Genomic DNA, 17,732 nt, shown 5'->3' on the forward strand with positions numbered 1-17,732 from the left:
CGCTTTTAATATTGAAATGTTAAAATTCGCGAAGCATCACATGCCATACACCGACTATAACAAAAATAGTGGCATGTTTGAAACATTTTTCATTGCATCTTAGGCATGTGCCGATGAAACACCTAACATGCATTAGAGAATTTAAATGAGCCACATACATAAAGTAAAGAAGACATTGGCATGTATGGTACAATACCGATTCTAAAGCGATTACTACTGACACTCTATTGAGTGCAGTATGGGTATTTTCCCTTCCTCACCACCTCAGGTCCAGGTCCACGAGTCTGACATGCCCTCTCGCATTTCTGCTCTCTATCTGCCTCACTCACCTTCGTTTTGAGACGGTTCTGCTCATTTATCCTCTTCTGCTCTTTCTCCTATAGACATTTGAGGGTTGCCTCTCTCCTCTCATCGGTTTCCATTTCATGGAATCGTCTCCATGCCGCCTGATGTTGAGTGTGCACGAGGAAAACATCTGCTTCCCTCTGCTCATTATCAATCCACTGTATGAAGTCGTATAGTGGTGGCGGAGACTAGCAAATAAGGAAAAATTCGTAAGTGGTAAACGGCAGATAATTGTGTTTAGTTCTGCAATATGTGAGTACCTGACTGCAGTAGCCACCACGGATGCTGCCCTCCCGGTGGGTCATCCTCGTAGTTGGAGCACATGAAGAACCTTCTGTCGTAGGTGTTCGAGAAGTCTTTGGACTTCCTAACCCTAAATAGGTCTCTACACCAGCACATCAGAACTTCGACCCTAGCAAGCAAAAGATCTATCATTGAATTCTTCAGACGAGGATCAGAGGCCATTTTGGTAAGAGGAGAAGGCTTTGGTTTATTGGGACAAGTTACCTCATAGGTAGCTATTTATACAAAAAATCAGTGTTGGTTCATGGACCGAGTCCGTGGAGATTTCGCTTGAAAACCTGAGTCTAAAAAGGCTACTTCCGAAAAGGCTACATCTAAAAAGTATACATCTTAAAAGCCTACCTCTAAAAAGACATCTGAAAAGACTACATCTAAAAAGGCTACTTCTGAAAAGCCATCAAGTCTAAAAAGCCTACGTCTGAAAGGGCTATATCTTAAATCGTTCGATTAGGGTTAAACATTATGATTAGCATTGTATGTAAGGCTTAATGGAAATGTTAGCATAATTAATTCACAATAGTGCATCTATAAAAGAGTTCACAAAGTTTGAAGCATAGGCACAATGAAACAATGGATGCTAGAGGCGGGAGAGAGAGAGAGAGAGAGAGAGAGAGAGAGAGAGAGAGAGAGAGAACTAGAGCGTCTACTAGCGCGGGAAGGGCACTGGTGATATGGCTAGATTCCTTTGGTCCCAATGCATATGAGGAGCCACTCGAGAACCTCCCTTTGCAGGGGAAGAGTGAGTTTTGGCCACCCATCATTTGAGGACTTACGAGCACCCAAAAGAGGAGTGGCCGAAGTGCTCCCATAGATACGACTACGTTGTGCATTTGTATGATGGTAGCATTAATGGAGGTTGTCGATTCTTCCAATGTCCTCTTGGAAGGGTGAGATTGCCAACAAGTTCAATATCGTATTGTACGACATTTTAGTCTTTAATTTCTATGTACTTGCACGAGTCCGACGATGACGACAACTACCACTACACGAGATGAGTCAATCCTCCCGTTAAACAGAACATCCAGAAGTACATCCATCACCGGCACAACCGTATCTTCAACCTGTAGCATGAGGTTGATGCTATTCCAATCCCTCCATAGGAGGATGAGCTGATCATCCACATCGACGATCCTTCCATATGCATCGATCCTTGGTGCCCATGCCCATGTCACAAAAAGTTTCCTCCTCCATCACCACTACCATCAGAGAAATATGGTGATGGGGGATGCTATGAGTCAGGAGAGTCTTCACAGTTCATTCTAAGTCAGTTTATCTAGAAGCAATATATCTCGAATGTGTTGCATTAGCCTTGTGTTATTTACTGTGTTGTTTGTAATTGAATAAATTGTACCCTGTCATGTAATGTTTTATTCTGGTTGCACGTGTAATAGTAGTAGGGTTTGTAATGAGAAGTGTTTTAATTTAGAAAGTTGGAAGTGAAAAATTTATTACCTAACAGGACAACACGCTGATATAAATTTTGAAAGTGGACACGATTGCACGATACTATGCTTTGAGATGGAATAAGAACACAGGTAATAAACACATGGCTGATAACATAGTAGCGACATAAACATCATACATGACACGACAACCACATAATACAAATAATATAAACATGTCCAAGTAATGTCTAATGGTGCAGTCAAGGGGTGTCGCCATAGCCACGGGCACGCTCGTCGACCTACGCCAGCCAACTACTCTGCGACGCACGTGGTCGGTGGAGTACATTAGGGGCTCACGTGCAGGGTGGCAAGGCTTTTCAACATCTACAGGGGTGGTAGGGTCGGATTGCGACGGCTACGTTGGTAGAGGTGCCCCCGCTGTCTGCGATGGACCCTCCTTATCGGGCGTGACGGTGAACCAGTCGTCTGGTAAGGAGTGCATCGAGCCAGACGCAGTGTTGAAGGAGGCTAGAACTGTTGCATGGTACCACCATGTCGAATTTCATCCATCACATAATAATTAAATTATAAGTTGCAATCCCAAGTTATCAAATTGAGAGTGACAGACCTGGAATTGTACCACCCGAATGGAAACTAGGAATCGACATGTAGCGCACAAGTGGTGGCTGAGACGATGTTTGTTCCATGTAGAAGTGTGGTGCCATAACCTGAGCTCGTGCCAAAGACCTCGTGTGTGTGCTAGGCTCAACGACGTCTGGTAACCTCTGGCATGAAGCTCATCGAACCCCATCGAGGTAATGACGTTCGAGCCGACACAGATCAGCCATTAGCTCGAATGGGTCAACCCAAAGTGGGACTGACTCCCAGCAGTCCACGAAGTCTAGTAGCTCTGTGCCGATGTCCCTACACGTGTCCGATTTCAATGCATGAGAGAACACATTTAATATAAGAATGCAAGTTGGTAGAATATAACAAGCCTCACGTACCATGGTGTGATATGCCGCCACCAAATCTGTAGTGGAAGTGTCAGTGATCTCCAGCTCATGCTACAGTGGCTCCCGAAGGCACTGGGGTGCACATAACCCACGTCGCTGCATGGAACCAGCGCAAAGTATGCGTACTCTGTCATAGGGTCATAAGCGCCACTGGGGATGTGGACGTCTGCAGCCGTGTCCACCCACTGCTCCACCCACGGCTGCATCTTAACCATCCAGGTTGCATCGTACGTGATGCCTTGACCCTTACTCTTCATCCTGCAAGACAAATACCATTACGGAACTAAAAACATGATTAGTAAAACACTTGTAACAAGAAATACTTACAAGTGAGTGATGTCCATCGGTCGTCGTTGTAGGGGAAAGTGCTGGTGATACCCGAACTGCCTATAGACTATATCCGTGTAGTAGGGCTCCACTATGACGTGAAGACTAGTCGTTGCCTTGTAAACCAAAGAGCTTGATCCATGTGGCACAAGTCGGAGAGGCCAAGAGGCGCGTCCGTCATGACCATGTCATGGTCATAAGGTGTCCAGCGCACCCTATCCGTCTATAGCTGGTCGAATGTCGCAAAGAACTGAGGGTATGAAGCATGTGTCGTCGCTGTCACCCACCTCAGCTGCATGAAAAAGTAAAGTATCAGGCATATACGTGTAATGAAAGAATGGTACTTAAAAGAAATATGTTAACTTGTATTACTTACGTCGCGCTTGCACCAGAGTAAACCCATCACAAGGCCGTCCACTGTGTCGTGCATGCCAAACTCGCTGGGAAAGTAGAAAGAACCGTCATACTCATCGTATGACCTCAGCTACAGGAGGCCTATATCGAAGCACTCATACGACCACAGGTTGAGGAGCAATGCACAACCTGTGATCGATGCTTAGACACTGCTACTACAGTAGGCCTCGCACAATGGCCGATATGTTTGTGCTAGGAACATAGAGCCCTAACTGTACTGAGGGACATGCTCCAGGGGGCCATCCACAATATGCTACGCAAAGAAGACGAACCGTTTGTCTACGGTGTCCCAGTGTGTGCTGGTGAAGAGGACCCACCAGAATAGCCCCAGCAGGTATGCCTCTGGGTGCCATCGCACTCTCCAATCCTCTGAGTCAGGTGTGAGGTGGTCCGCCTGGAACTACTCGAGCTAGGCCTTTGACGGGACATGCTTTGAGTTGAAGCCCACCTGCTCTGGCCATTGACTCTCTGGGATGACTCTGTTGAATCTAGCAAGCAGCTTGTCCCTTCACCCGACATGCAAGTCAGGCCCGTACACTGCAGTCCCTGTTAAGGGCAAACCTAGTAGCATAAAGACATCCTGCAGTATGATAGTCATCTCACCTATGTGCAGGTGAAAAGTATGTGTCCCTAGCCTCCAGCAGTTGACAAGTGCAGGTAGCAGTGCCTGGTCAAGGGAAATCTGGGTGCCCAGTCCCTAGCTAGTCGAGAAGATGCACCAACAGAAGGAGGCCCGATGCCCTCAACGTAAGAAAAAATAAAGAATGAGAGCAAAATATCGAGGGATTTAGAACAATAAACATATAATGAACAAACTTATTACCTCGGAATCCAACGCTGGTCAGGCCTCTAGAAGTGGTCTGGAATACGTAGACGCAAGGTGGGGTATAGCTCAATGCCCTCCAAGTGTGTTCGATGCATCGTATCGATCACCGGGTCGATGAGCTCCATACCTAGAAGTAAAAAAGATTCTACTCCATAACATAATGAAATATGAGAAGCACATAATATTGAAATGCAGAACATGCAAAATAAAAATTAAACTCTAATGAAATAAAACTTGAAGAATAATGCATAAATCAAACACATTATTAGGAGGAAAGCATCATATAGTACAATAAAATATGAATAATTACAATAGTTCGTAATATTACAACACATAGTTAGATAGTCTGAATATTACATAATACAACATGGTCAAAATATTACAATAAGGTCCAAATATTACACCACATATAATACATAATACAATATGGTCCAAATACTATATGTCCAAATATTACATGACATATTCAGGTTGTTCGATACTCCAAATAATACATAATAAAACACGGTCCACAACCAACTATCCGTAGACTCGCGTTCGATGAATGCAAATGCCAAAGACACAACATGGTTCTCACCATCTACCCCAATAGTTGTGAGTATCTGCCACCTGTATTTGCCTGTGAGGAACATCCTGTCCATGCAAATCACCAGCTGGCATTGTCAGAATGCTTCGATCATATAGCCGAATGACTAGAACAATCGCTGAAGGACTCGATCTCTATATTGATTAACAAAATTATGACTAACAATACATGTGCCCAGGTTCCTCCCTTGAATAACCTATAGCAATGAAGATAGGTTGTGGTATGAATCCTTATATATTTCAAACCTCTTCTCTAACACCTTATGTTTTGCTCTCCATGCCATATTATACAAAATCTCGTACCCAAATCTGTTGTCGATAGCATGCATAATTTCAAACGGAGACATACTAGTATTCTTCACAATATCTGGATACATCTCCTTTGCAACAAAATCAGCGGTCATGTTTCTTTGTGCGCGCAGAAGTCGGCTCAAGTTGCAAGTATGCGACTTAACAATGGACGCTACCCATACAGTATCACACCTCGGAAGAATCCATGGACTCACCATGCGCAACCTTCAGCTAAACATTTGACATCGTATGTCTGAGGATTGGAAATTACCACCTTGAACTCCCTCTTCTCCAAGAAATGCCATATCTTCACTGCATGCTGCAAATGGACCTTGTCGTGAAACATTTGGCCTTTGGTCACCACGATGGAATCGTACTGTCATGAAAACTCATGTCCATCGTTCACCGTCAACTTCTCCAATGCAAAATTCAACCATTCTTCCAGAATTCTAGCACCTGAGTCCACAAATATGTGGAACTCATCGTCATCAACCTCCATCTGGTCCACAAGTGCCTTGTCCTGCTCCCCCTGATTAGCAAGCATCATGGCCCTATTATCTTCCCTGTCGTTACGTTTTTCTCTTGTTGTCTCTACCTCAATCAGTGCCCTAGTCCGCAAGGGAACCTTCAGAACCACACTCTTCTGCTCCTCCTCATCAACAATATTTTCACCAATAGCTTCTACAATGCTAGGGCCGGCTTCTATCGAACCAAGATCGCTCGCTTCTACAATGATGCAGTGGGGAAAACCCCATCTCAACCCCAATTAATAACACAAATTGTTGCTATTGCTTCAAAAATGTAAGCTCCCACTACCACCCGGTTTCTCAATGTCTAGGAATCAGAATCTTCACCATCGGCTGCTGATGTGCCAGACTAAGTTGCAGCAAATTATATAGCCAACCTAACACTTGGGCCAACCTCATCTCTCCTAAACTATTTAATTCTGTGTCCACATATTGGAAGTTACACAAATCCAACCCATACAATGCATGACATATTCATGGCAATAAAAAACCTTGAACCCCACTACAGTCGACATTCCTGATTCAACAATCATACTATACTCTATTAGTTTAAATAATTGTAATGACAGTACAACATCTACGATAACAAAATCTATTCAACCTCAATAGTATTCTACATAACCATCAAATATGACCGCTAATATACCCTTTTTATTGACACTATACCATCCAAAATGTAATGCTGACAAAAAAACTACTCCATTTCTATTCTACATATCCTACAACTATAGAATATTTCTACTATATATTCATAACAATTCGACTTCAAACTATTCTAGATTGTCTAACAATTGTAAATATTTTTTAACTACATACATTATCTAAATAATGTAGATTCACAATCTACTTCTAACTACTATAATAAGAAAATATCTACCTAACTATACTAGTTTTCTAACTACTGAAAAATTCCGAACTACGTATGCTCTATACTAAATTATCTATTGTACTCTATTCTAATTTTTCCTACTCTACATTCCAAGTGAATCTAATTTTTTTCCTACCATTTGAAATATAATGCAAAAATCCATAATAATTCAATTGTACAATTCCTACATCGACGAAAAATGTGTATGTCTAATCATATCAAATTTTCCAAGTCTAAATTCCTACAACTTCTACATCCACAACATTAAATAATCTATTTTAACTCTAAATTACCAAATTATTCGAACTTTTCCAAATATTCTACATTTCCTAAATTATCTACTCTACTATAGATTTCTCTAATATTTTCTAACTATTTTCCTACTGTTTTTCTAAGTATTTCTAATTTTCCTAACTACTCCTATTTCTCAATATTTTCTACTGTTTTTCTAAGTATTTCTATTTTTTTCTAACTATTCCTAATTTCTAACTATTTCCTCCTATGTTTTTCAATATCCCTAATGTTTTTAATTATTCCTAATTTCCTACTATTTTCTAACTATTTCTAATTTTCTAGCTATTCCTACATTTCAACTATTCCTAATTTCTAACTCTTTCTAAAGACAAGCAAGAAAAAAAAATCATCGGTGCTCACCGGCCCACCGCGCGTCGCCTTGCTACTGTGCCTACCTGGCCGCCTCCGCTGTTCGTCACCTCGCGCTTGAGCTCTCTGCTAAATGGGTCAAGCGTGAGAAGAGGAATTTACAGTCAAGGAATAAATACAGGCTTGAACGTGGCACCTGTCGACACTCCAAAAAAGCCTTCATGGTACCCTCGTTTTGCCGGGCCCATGACCTGTTGACACATGGAGTACTGACAGTATCTTAGGCTCATTGCCACGTAGGATGTCAGCACTCCGCGTGCCGATAATTTTATGAATTTAACTATTATTTTTGTAATTTTCCAATAACATAATATTTAAAAAAAAATCAAGTTTGTTCAGGAGAGTGTGGTAGTAAGTTTTATGTTGCTTTTGGGTGGCTTGGGACAATGAGAGTGGAATGATGTGTTTTATGTTGAGTCGAACAGGACTTGAAGAAAGAAGAGTGAGGAAATAATTAAGGGCATTTACCGTTGAGGGATTTTTTTTTTTTTTTTGTCGTCGTCAAGAGGTAGCTTCGCTTATTTGACACTCGTAACATTGCATTCGCTTATTTTTCACTCAGAACCAGGATTCTTTGATTATCTTACCATTATCACATTTTTAAGTCATTTTCATTTCCTTTTTCCCTCTGGGACCAAGTAAAATGACATAATTTCCCCTGGCCGAACCATACGCGTCTGACTGGGTTGAAACAGATCCGCTCTTCGCCGACTCGAGATCAGCCGCTTGCCTCCTCTCCCACTTTGGTGATATCCGGCACCCGACCACCGGCTGTCCCTCCTCTCCTCCTGCTGCCTGCCCCTCCCCACACCATTGTAATCATCATTCTGTGCGGTTGACCCACCATTCAGAAATATAGCATGAAGAAAAGAATAGATTTGGACGACATTGGAGGATGTTATAAATTAAGCGTGATATATTAGAATACTGCACGGATTGATTGCTCAGCAGGCTGGTCTAATACAATTTTGTATCACTACCAAGGAATTTTTGCTATTGCCACATAATATATTGCAACCACACAAAACGTCAATTATATTTCCACGAATATTAATTGTTACTTCGTTCGTGATACAAAGTGTCGCAGATCTCAACTACTGAAGGTTCGGTTGGCCACTCTGCGCATCATTGCTAGCTTGCCACACTCGCACCCTCTACCTAAATCTGATGAAATCAATGCCGTCTGTTGTGAACGTGAAGATTAAATCAAAGCCGTTATAACTCGGCTACACGGTAGATAGATGGCTACATGTTTTTTTTTCTCCGATTAACTTAGTAATTTCCTTAGATTTGGTGATTGGTATAGGTATAAATAGATAGATTGATACTCAATCAAGATAGATGGGTTATAGATGGTGATTGGTATGGTAAGGAAAACAAAGAAGGTAGTATCTGAGTTCCTGAAAATTTGCTGGTACGATTGTAAGTGTATGCAGTTCTGCTTTCACCAAGGTCTGCTGCTAATACACGTCACTTCTGCGCAGCTGCTACCACCAACGCAGCTTCTCGGCCTGCACCTGACTACCCGTCCTCCTCGTCCCGACGCGGCATCTCATCGAATAGGGTCCGCATGAACGAGGATCTACTGATATCACACGTCGTCATTGATGCATGTAGTTAGACTCATATGTTAATAATAAAGTCATTGTGATATTGATGTTAGAATCTGAATCTGATACCATACTCATGTATAGGCCCGGCACCGGCACCGGCACACTTACAACTGTGCGGCATCTTCATCTTCTTGTTCCTGTCGTCGCCGGTCGCACGGTGGAAGTGGAACACTCCCATGAGGTACCTCCATGGCGACATGCGGCGGCGGCGGTGGAGCACGAGGGCGAGTCTGTTCTTGGGCCTCCGCGTCGAGGTCGTCCGGAGCCATGAGGCCCACGACGCGACGCCATGCTCATGGAAGGTCCAGAGTCCAGTCTCCCGCGTCCCGAGACGGCGCATCGAGGAGCCGGGCGCTCCTCAGACAGCGCGCGGGACACGGGGCTTGGCTTTGCCCGCAGCTGTGCTCCAGCGAACGATCACCACGGCCGGAGCTGTGGCGTGGCCGGTCCCTGTCATCAGTGTGTCAAGTACTACCGGTCACCACGCCGTGCTGCAGCGTCCGGCGTGTCAGCCACAGACGATCGGCAGGGACCAAGGGCAATCCGCCGCTCTCCATTCTGATGGTGCCGCCGCGGCACCTCTCGACGAGCGGTTGGCGGCGACGCGGGTAAGGACACGTTCTAACAGGGATCCAGGGATGCATACTTGTCCCTGTGGTACTTCTGGCATGGATACCAGAACGAATCAAATGGAAGAACAATTTGAATTGAACTTGAATTGTTCACATCTCCAAATCATCGCACGAATCTGTCTCAACATTTCAACAAAAAAACTCGACATTTACTATATCGAAGCAGTATTATACAAACCAACTTGTTTATGCTACTAGCTTAGGACAAGGAAAAGGATTTCGAATTGTCAGTTCAAGAAGAGCACAAGCACCCTAGTGACAAACACATGGATCAGAAGCTCACAAAGCAAAACAACTGAACAAAGAGAAGGTTAACAGTTAACACATTTCACTATTTCTTCTCTTCCCACAGGAACACTCCCATGTTTTTCTTGATTTCAGATTTCTCCCACAGACAGCTTAACAGTTTACTCCCATGTTTTTCTTGATTTCAGATTTCCCATTCTGCTTCTATCAAGTGCTTCCTATCTTTCTCGCTCTGAAAATCTACACAAGGAACTTAGAAACACAACGCTGAACAAAGAGGGGGGGGGGGGGGTATTTTCGGAGCTTACAAAAATTAGCTACTACCTGAAATGTGCTCCAAGGGCTCATTCTGACAGAGGCTTCCGAGCCAAAAAGAAGTACATCGGCGTGAAGATTTCCTTCCTGTAGTTATTATCCACATTAGAATGTACACATACAGTAGTAACAGAAAGGGAAATAAAAGAAAAATGTAAACGATAGTACTAGAGTTACTGAAATTGTTGCTATGCAACTCTGCTTTCTGGTTCAGAGGTAGACTTACTTGCCACCTTCTACAAGACCTTCAGCAGCCTTCTCTAAGAAATTAGAGACCCTCTGACTGCCTTCTGGAGCAAGACCAACGTATTCCAATGCCTTGACCTGAACAATATCAACAAGAGGCTCTCAGTGCCAAGTTTCACCACCTATGTGCACCTACTTGGAGACTCAGTACATGATGATTGATGGAATCAACTTCTCCTTTGATGGAAGACATGGTCAGTAAAGCATTTACTATCCCCTAATTGTTATTCCCTACTTGCCGTTTTGGAGACATAGCAATTGTATGGCTAACTAAGCTTTTCAACCTCATTTTTTGGGCAAACAAGATGCCCGAAGAATGGAGGCGGAGTATATTAGTACCAATCTTCAAGAATAAGGAGGATATTCAAAGTTGTACTAATTACCGTGGGATTAAGCTGATGAGTCATACGATGAAGCTATGGGAGAGAGTCATTGAACACCGCTTACGAAGAATGACAAGCGTGACCAAAAATCAGTTTGGTTTCATGCCTGGGAGGTCGACCATGGAAGCTATCTTCTTGGTACGACAACTTATGGAGAGATACAGGGAGCAAAAGAAGGACTTGCATATGGTGTTCATTGACTTAGAGAAGGCCTACGATAAGATACCGCGGAATGTTATGTGGTGGGCCTTGGAGAAGCACAAAGTCCCAACAAAGTATATTACCCTTATCAAGGATATGTACGATAATGTTGTGACAAGTGTTCGGACAAGCGATGGTGACACCAATGATTTTCCAATTAGAATAGGACTGCACCAAGGGTCAGCTTTGAGCCCTTATCTTTTTGCTTTGGTGATGGATGAGGTCACAAGGGATATACAAGGTGATATCCCATGGTGTATGCTCTTTGCAGACGATGTGGTGCTAGTCGACGATAGTCGGACAGGGGTAAATAGAAAGTTGGAGCTGTGGAGACAGACCTTGGAGTCGAAGGGTTTTAGGCTTAGTAGAACTAAAACTGAATACATGAGGTGCGATTTTAGTACTACTAGGCACGAGGAGGATGAGGTTTGCCTTGACGGGCAGGTGATACCTCAGAAGGATACCTTTCGATATTTAGGGTCGATGCTGCAGAAGGATGGTGAAATCGATGAAGATGTGAGCCATCGAATCAAAGCCAGATGGATGAAGTGGCGCCAAGCTTCCAGCGTCCTCTGCGACAAGAGAGTACCACAGAAGCTAAAAGGCAGGTTCTATAGGACGACAATTAGACCTGCGATGTTGTATGGCGCAGAATGTTGGCCAACTAAAAAGCGACATATCCAACAGTTGAGTGTAGCAGAGATGCGCATGCTGAGATGGATGTGTGGCCACACAAGAAAGGATCGGGTTCGGAATGATGACATACGTGATAGAGTTGGTGTAGCACCAATTGAAGAGAAGCTTGTCCAACATCGTTTGAGATGGTTTGGGCATATACAACGCAGGCCCTCAGAAACGCATGTACATAGCGGAAGAATAAAGCGTGTGGATAATGTCAAGAGAGGTCGAGGTAGACCAAACTTGACATGGGAGGAGTCTGTAAAGAGGGATCTGAAAGACTGGAATATCACCAAAGAACTAGCCATAGATAGGGGTGCGTGGAAGTTAGCTATCCAAGTGCCAGAGCCATGACTAGACTTGCAAGATCTTATGGGTTTCATCTCCAGCCTACCCCAACTTGTTTGGGACTGAAAGGCTTTGTTGTTGTTGTTGTTGTACTTGCCGTTTTGGGTAAGGTTCGGTGAAACCTTTAAAACTTTGACTATCAATAACTTTTAAAATATTTAATGTGGAAACATAAAAATCATATGTGTAGATTTGTCTTGAAAATACTGTCATAATATCATAAATTTATTGGATTTTATAAATGTATTATAGTAGAAAATAGTGGTCAAAGGTGTAATGTCCAAAACAATACGCATCTTTTACTAGAGGGAGTAGTTGTCATCCTAGGAGAGAATAATGACTTGGTTTGATTGTGCAGAACAAAATGGATAGTACAACTAACAAATGAAATATCTTAAAAGATGAACTATATATTGGCCTCACCAATGTGCGAGTAATCATACGTCCCACAGAAGTCAATCGGAAGCTACTCAAGGAAAATCGGCTTGGATCCAAGGGCAAGAACCAAGGCACTGGGGAATCTTCAGCAAGATCCTTATCCCAAACAACCTGCATGAAGAAAAAGACTTGAACATCTATACCCATTCGATAAGCTTTGAAACTACATCATATCAAGAAGATAATAACTGTAGTATATGCTTTGTCAGCAGCATATTTGCCCCTAGGTAAATCCTAGCAGAACATGATCAGCAAACAGGGAAAAGCATATGTCTATCTTACCTCAAACCCAGCATCTTTTACTGCCTGAAGACATTGCCGAGTGCTTCTGATATCTGGCAGGCCATTGCCCAGCTCAATTTCATCCTTAATCCTTTTATGGGTTGCATTGTTTGGATCATAGTGATCAGTAATGCACCACTCATATACAGCAAAGCACTGACCAGGCTTCAACACACGATAGATCTCCTTATAGCAGCCAACCTTTGCAACAAAAAGAACAATTCAGTTTTCCATTACAAAAAGGGATAAAAATCGATGATACATCTTAGTACAGAAGTGACAGTCTGAAAAATTGAAATCTTACTGGATCGGGTGCATGACATGTCGCCTCAATGGCATAAACAGCATCAAAAGTGTTGTCAGAGAACGGAGTCTTCATGAAGTCTGCCTGTATTATAGACCAATATGTGGACAATATAAGTCTCTGAACTTCATCTAAAAGAATCAACCTTGTAACATCTTTATACATACATGCAAATGCATAGAGCCGTTAGTGTAACAATGCTTGTTTGCCAAGACAAAAGATAATTAAAAGAGCAGCAACGCAAATTGAAGAGGTTAACCAAAAAGAAATGTGATCTTGAGGATAAGGCAACTATACCTTGACAAAATCACAAGTTCCACTAACCCCTGCCAACCGATTGAGCTCCTGAATATTGAAATATCATGTTATAAGAGCAACATGATAACTAGTGTGACAATGAAAGCTGTTAATTTAACATATGTTGTTTGAAAAAACCTTTCCCCTGGATATCTGGTATTCATTGTTGTTCAATCCAGTAAGTGAAGTTGAGCTGCAGTAAACCATTGCATGATTCAGTTGACTATGGTGCTTCCCCTACTGTTTTCCCCGTCAAAAAAAAAAAAAAAAGGTTGACTATGGTGTTTTAGCAGAAAATGAATGGATAATGATATGAAAGAAGGTAGTGATCTAAATAAACAATGAGCATGTTTTGTTTTCTTCTTCCCCAAAGAGAAAGCACTTCCCCAAAGTAAATTCACCACAAGTGCCGATTTTTATTTGACAAAGATTAATCAACTCTTATACATTGGCTACATATTTTAAAAAACAGAGGACATCACAATTCACAAGATTAAAGAACTTTGGCCCAAGGATCATACCTAAATCTTGCAATTTCTCTTAATGGTCCACCTATTCCACAGCCCACATCTAAAACCTGCAGTTAAGAAATAAAAAACACACATCCTCTAGTTATAACAAGAGCAGAAGAAACAATTCTGGCATAGATTTCAATAGGACAACTGACCTTCATTCCTGGTTTCAATCCAAGCTGCAGGGCAAGAAAATGCTCATGTCGCTTGATGCTTTCACGTAAGGACTCTCCGTTCCATCTAACATATTAAGTATAGTTGAATTACCACGACCAGTGACTAGCATAGCCTATGTTACTTTTTCCAGTTCCTTTAGAATAGGAAACAAGCTATTTTTGTTCTGACAAATGACAGACAAGCAATTTACTCTTTCAGCAAGGGAGTCCACACCTGTGAGCGAAGTGGAAAGATTCACCCCAACCATACTCATAGAAGCTAGTGGCAAGATCATAATATTTATTAACCTGATAAAGCATAAAGACATCAGCTGCTGATATTTATCTTATTTCCAGTACATAAGAAAATTTAAGAAGCAAACAGCTTCTCACTCCAACGCTGTTGTCATTTATCATGTGGTAATGCAGAACAGCAAACACGTTTCAGCACCATTTATCAGTTATACTAAAGATGGCTTTCTGCCCATATTTTATTTATTTTTCGAATAACCTATATCCTCAAGGGAACCTAGTCAAGCAGAACTGCAATCTGAGAAACTTTTAGGTTGCAGTGCTGCAGCTAACTAAGAGTTATAGTACAATTCGAGTAGGGGCATCAAATTTACAAAAATTTAAATGTTCTCTTCGAAACAAGAAGATTATATTACCATATCAGTGTAGTTGGACTTTCTTGCTTCCTCCTTCCCTCCATAATATCCATGATATTTTTCATACCTGTAAAATAATTTTACTTCAAAAAATCAGAGTAAATAAACATGATTAATGGATGAGTCTTTTCTTGGAAAGGGGATGAAGATAAGCATCCTAATGAACCAGGATGCTAATTCAATTCAGCAGCTTCTACAGTATGTTCATGCAAAGGAGAAAAATGAATAACTTGATGGATCCTTAATGGTATGCACTATATGAAAGGACAGTTAACAAGAACATGTGGTGGACTGAATTGACATGGACCGGAAGCTATGCTAATAATGTTCCCTTCGGCAGTTTCTGCAGTACAGTACTATGTGCAATATGAATGGAACAGTTCACTCAGATAGTGACATGGGAATAGCTGACAGGTCAGCACATATCAAGATCTAACATAGATATCAAATGCTTGTTTAAATGTTGTGATAAGGCACACGATTCTTAACACTTGCACCCCGAAAAAAAGAAGAAAAAAGGGTGAAAGGGGAATTGAATTTTTGGATACATCTTGAAAGGTTACACTAATTAGTAACAAATACATCTTTAAAATAAAAAATAAAAAGACCTAGTCACAAACATCTGCCAGCTAGAAAAGAGCATGCTAGGGAAAGCAAAGACAGAACACAGATATCAAACATCTTCTAAACAATTGATCCTACAAGACACAGACACAAAAAAGTATTTCCTTTTCTTTTATTTTAGACTATTGTAGACCTGCAAAGTACTGCACATTACACAAAGGATGCTTGGAAATCTGAATCTATAGAGCACAAAAGAAACGGCAATTATTTATGGATGTAAGCTAAGAATCAACTCCTCAGTTTTACTTAATTCCCAAAAGGACAAACATCATCAGGAGCTTAACAAAATTCAAACAACAAAGATCGTGCCACCCGCAAAGAAAGCTGCTGAGATTCGGATACAAACTCATCGACGGCCGACTTGACTTCTTCCTTGTCGATCTTCCCTCCAAGGCCAGATGCAAGATCCAGTGCTCCCGTCTTCGACATTGTGTACTCCGCCGCCGCCGCGATCAATGGAAGTCACCTGCAATATTGCTGGCAGAGCTCAGAGACCTCCCGTAGGGGCGGATCCGCCTCCCCGCGCCCGCGCGGTGGCAGATCTGCCACCCTGAGCGAAGCGATGAGAGCGCTGAAGACGTACCGTTGCGATCGACAGAAGGGCAGAAGGCACAACAGCAGACCTGGAGAGCGCCGCCGAGGTCGGATATTAATAGCGCGGCCTCTAGCTGTTCGATATGGTGTGGATGGTTTACATATGTTCCTATTTTTCATATGATACATAGCGACATCTTAGGTCACTCTTCTGCTGTTATCATAGTTTGCCTACATGCATGTAAGTTGGAAGTGACCTTTCATTTATCTACAGGCTGATGATGATATTCCGTGTCCTCTTCTACTGCAAATATATATTTTCGCTCGTGCCAGTTTATATTAGAAGTGATGTTTCAATATCGCCCTGTTTAATTTATGTTGAGAGTAACATCTCAATCTCCTCTTCCCATCCTACGCTAAAAGAGACGATATTGATCTTGAATGAAATAATGTTTAAGAGGCATATACTAATATCTATTATTAAGCAAAAAAATAAACATATTAAATCTGTCAAATGTATTCAGGCTAAATGTATCACATGTAACCTGGCCACAAAATGTATCATATGACGCCAATTGGATATATCAATGAGTAAATAGCTAAAAACAAGTTAATCATGGAATGAAATGCATGATTGAAGTGCTCACCTTTAGAAGCGACAACTGGCTTATTAGGTGGATATATAGCTACATCTCCACTAATGATGGCTACTGTATGAAAAATGACATATCAAGTTGTAGCTTTTTGCTTGGCACCTATCCATCACTATCATAAACATTGGGTTCCCACTATTCGTTGGTAGCAGACAATGGGTATTCTATCCATTGAAAATGACATATCAATGCACGGACATTAAATGCTCTAGCCATGTGTTTGTTATTTTTAAGTGTTGATGGAGGTTTGGTGCATACAGGATAGTTAATAACACAAATGCAAACTATAATATAATAAGATTATTGCTCATGAGGCAAGTTAATCTCAAAGACATATGGCATTGCATCACAGTGATATGTGATGTGCAACTTCATTATTCATTAGCAAATATGCATTATTGTCTTTAGAATGTGCAATGTGCAAGACCAATGTGTATGGATGCAGCGTTGGGTCATGTCATGTTAAATTATTGCGGTGGTCTAACTTTTCTATTACTTTTTTGTCACGTTCCTGTTGGTAGTGCAATCCTATGTGCTTCTCCTGCTTATATAATCAAGGTGTTGCCTTAGTTCCATCACGCCTCCAACCCACCGTTGCTTACGTTGTGTGCTTTCTATAGTGCATGCTCATTCTAGCTCAGGGCATATATTAGAAGACTTGATAATTGTGAGTTCCGCCCATTCTAGCTCAATGAGGCTCTAATTATGTGGGGGAACCATTCAAATAATATTCTAATTAATTATTAGGAGAATCATTATTCATAATCACAACCTCGATGATTAACCAAAATATCATCCCGGTAGTCCTGGCACATGTTTTGTGCCCAAGGATCGAAACACATACCTTCTAATATGTACATCACAACATAGCTTAATAAAGAGCGAGTAATAAACATTTATATTATAAGTATTAAGTATGCAAATGATTTCAACAAGTTACAACAAAAGCGAGCTAGGAGGAGACCAAACCCCTCAACTTCTAACCACAAAAGAACTACGCAGTGGAAAGTTAAACTTATGAACAACAAAAGAAAACGGCGCCACATGCCCTTA

The 17,732-nt window shown here is 41.6% G+C and overlaps 1 protein-coding gene across 2 annotated transcripts; it reads right to left on the reverse strand.

Annotated features, from left to right (window-relative positions):
- Positions 1-9,929: 9,929 nt before the first annotated feature.
- Positions 9,930-16,225, reverse strand: LOC133890967 (cycloartenol-C-24-methyltransferase 1). 2 transcript variants are annotated; one of them, XM_062331632.1, is made up of 14 exons: positions 16,076-16,225; positions 15,839-15,958; positions 14,869-14,935; positions 14,436-14,509; positions 14,201-14,285; positions 14,055-14,110; positions 13,672-13,726; positions 13,534-13,581; positions 13,237-13,320; positions 12,933-13,133; positions 12,636-12,761; positions 10,583-10,680; positions 10,366-10,443; positions 9,930-10,273 (listed from the first exon to the last, which is right to left on the reverse strand). In XM_062331632.1, exons 2-13 carry the CDS (start codon positions 15,919-15,921, stop codon positions 10,386-10,388), a joined length of 1,035 nt encoding a protein of 344 aa, XP_062187616.1. In that variant the 5' UTR covers positions 15,922-15,958; positions 16,076-16,225; the 3' UTR covers positions 9,930-10,273; positions 10,366-10,385. The 2 variants fall into 2 exon arrangements, with proteins under 2 accessions (XP_062187616.1, XP_062187615.1); XM_062331631.1 differs by having other exon boundaries at positions 9,930-10,281.
- Between the last annotated feature and the right edge of the window lie 1,507 nt (positions 16,226-17,732).

This window comes from Phragmites australis, chromosome 14 (genome assembly GCF_958298935.1).
Source record: "Phragmites australis chromosome 14, lpPhrAust1.1, whole genome shotgun sequence".
Classification (NCBI taxonomy): Eukaryota; Viridiplantae; Streptophyta; class Magnoliopsida; order Poales; family Poaceae; genus Phragmites; species Phragmites australis.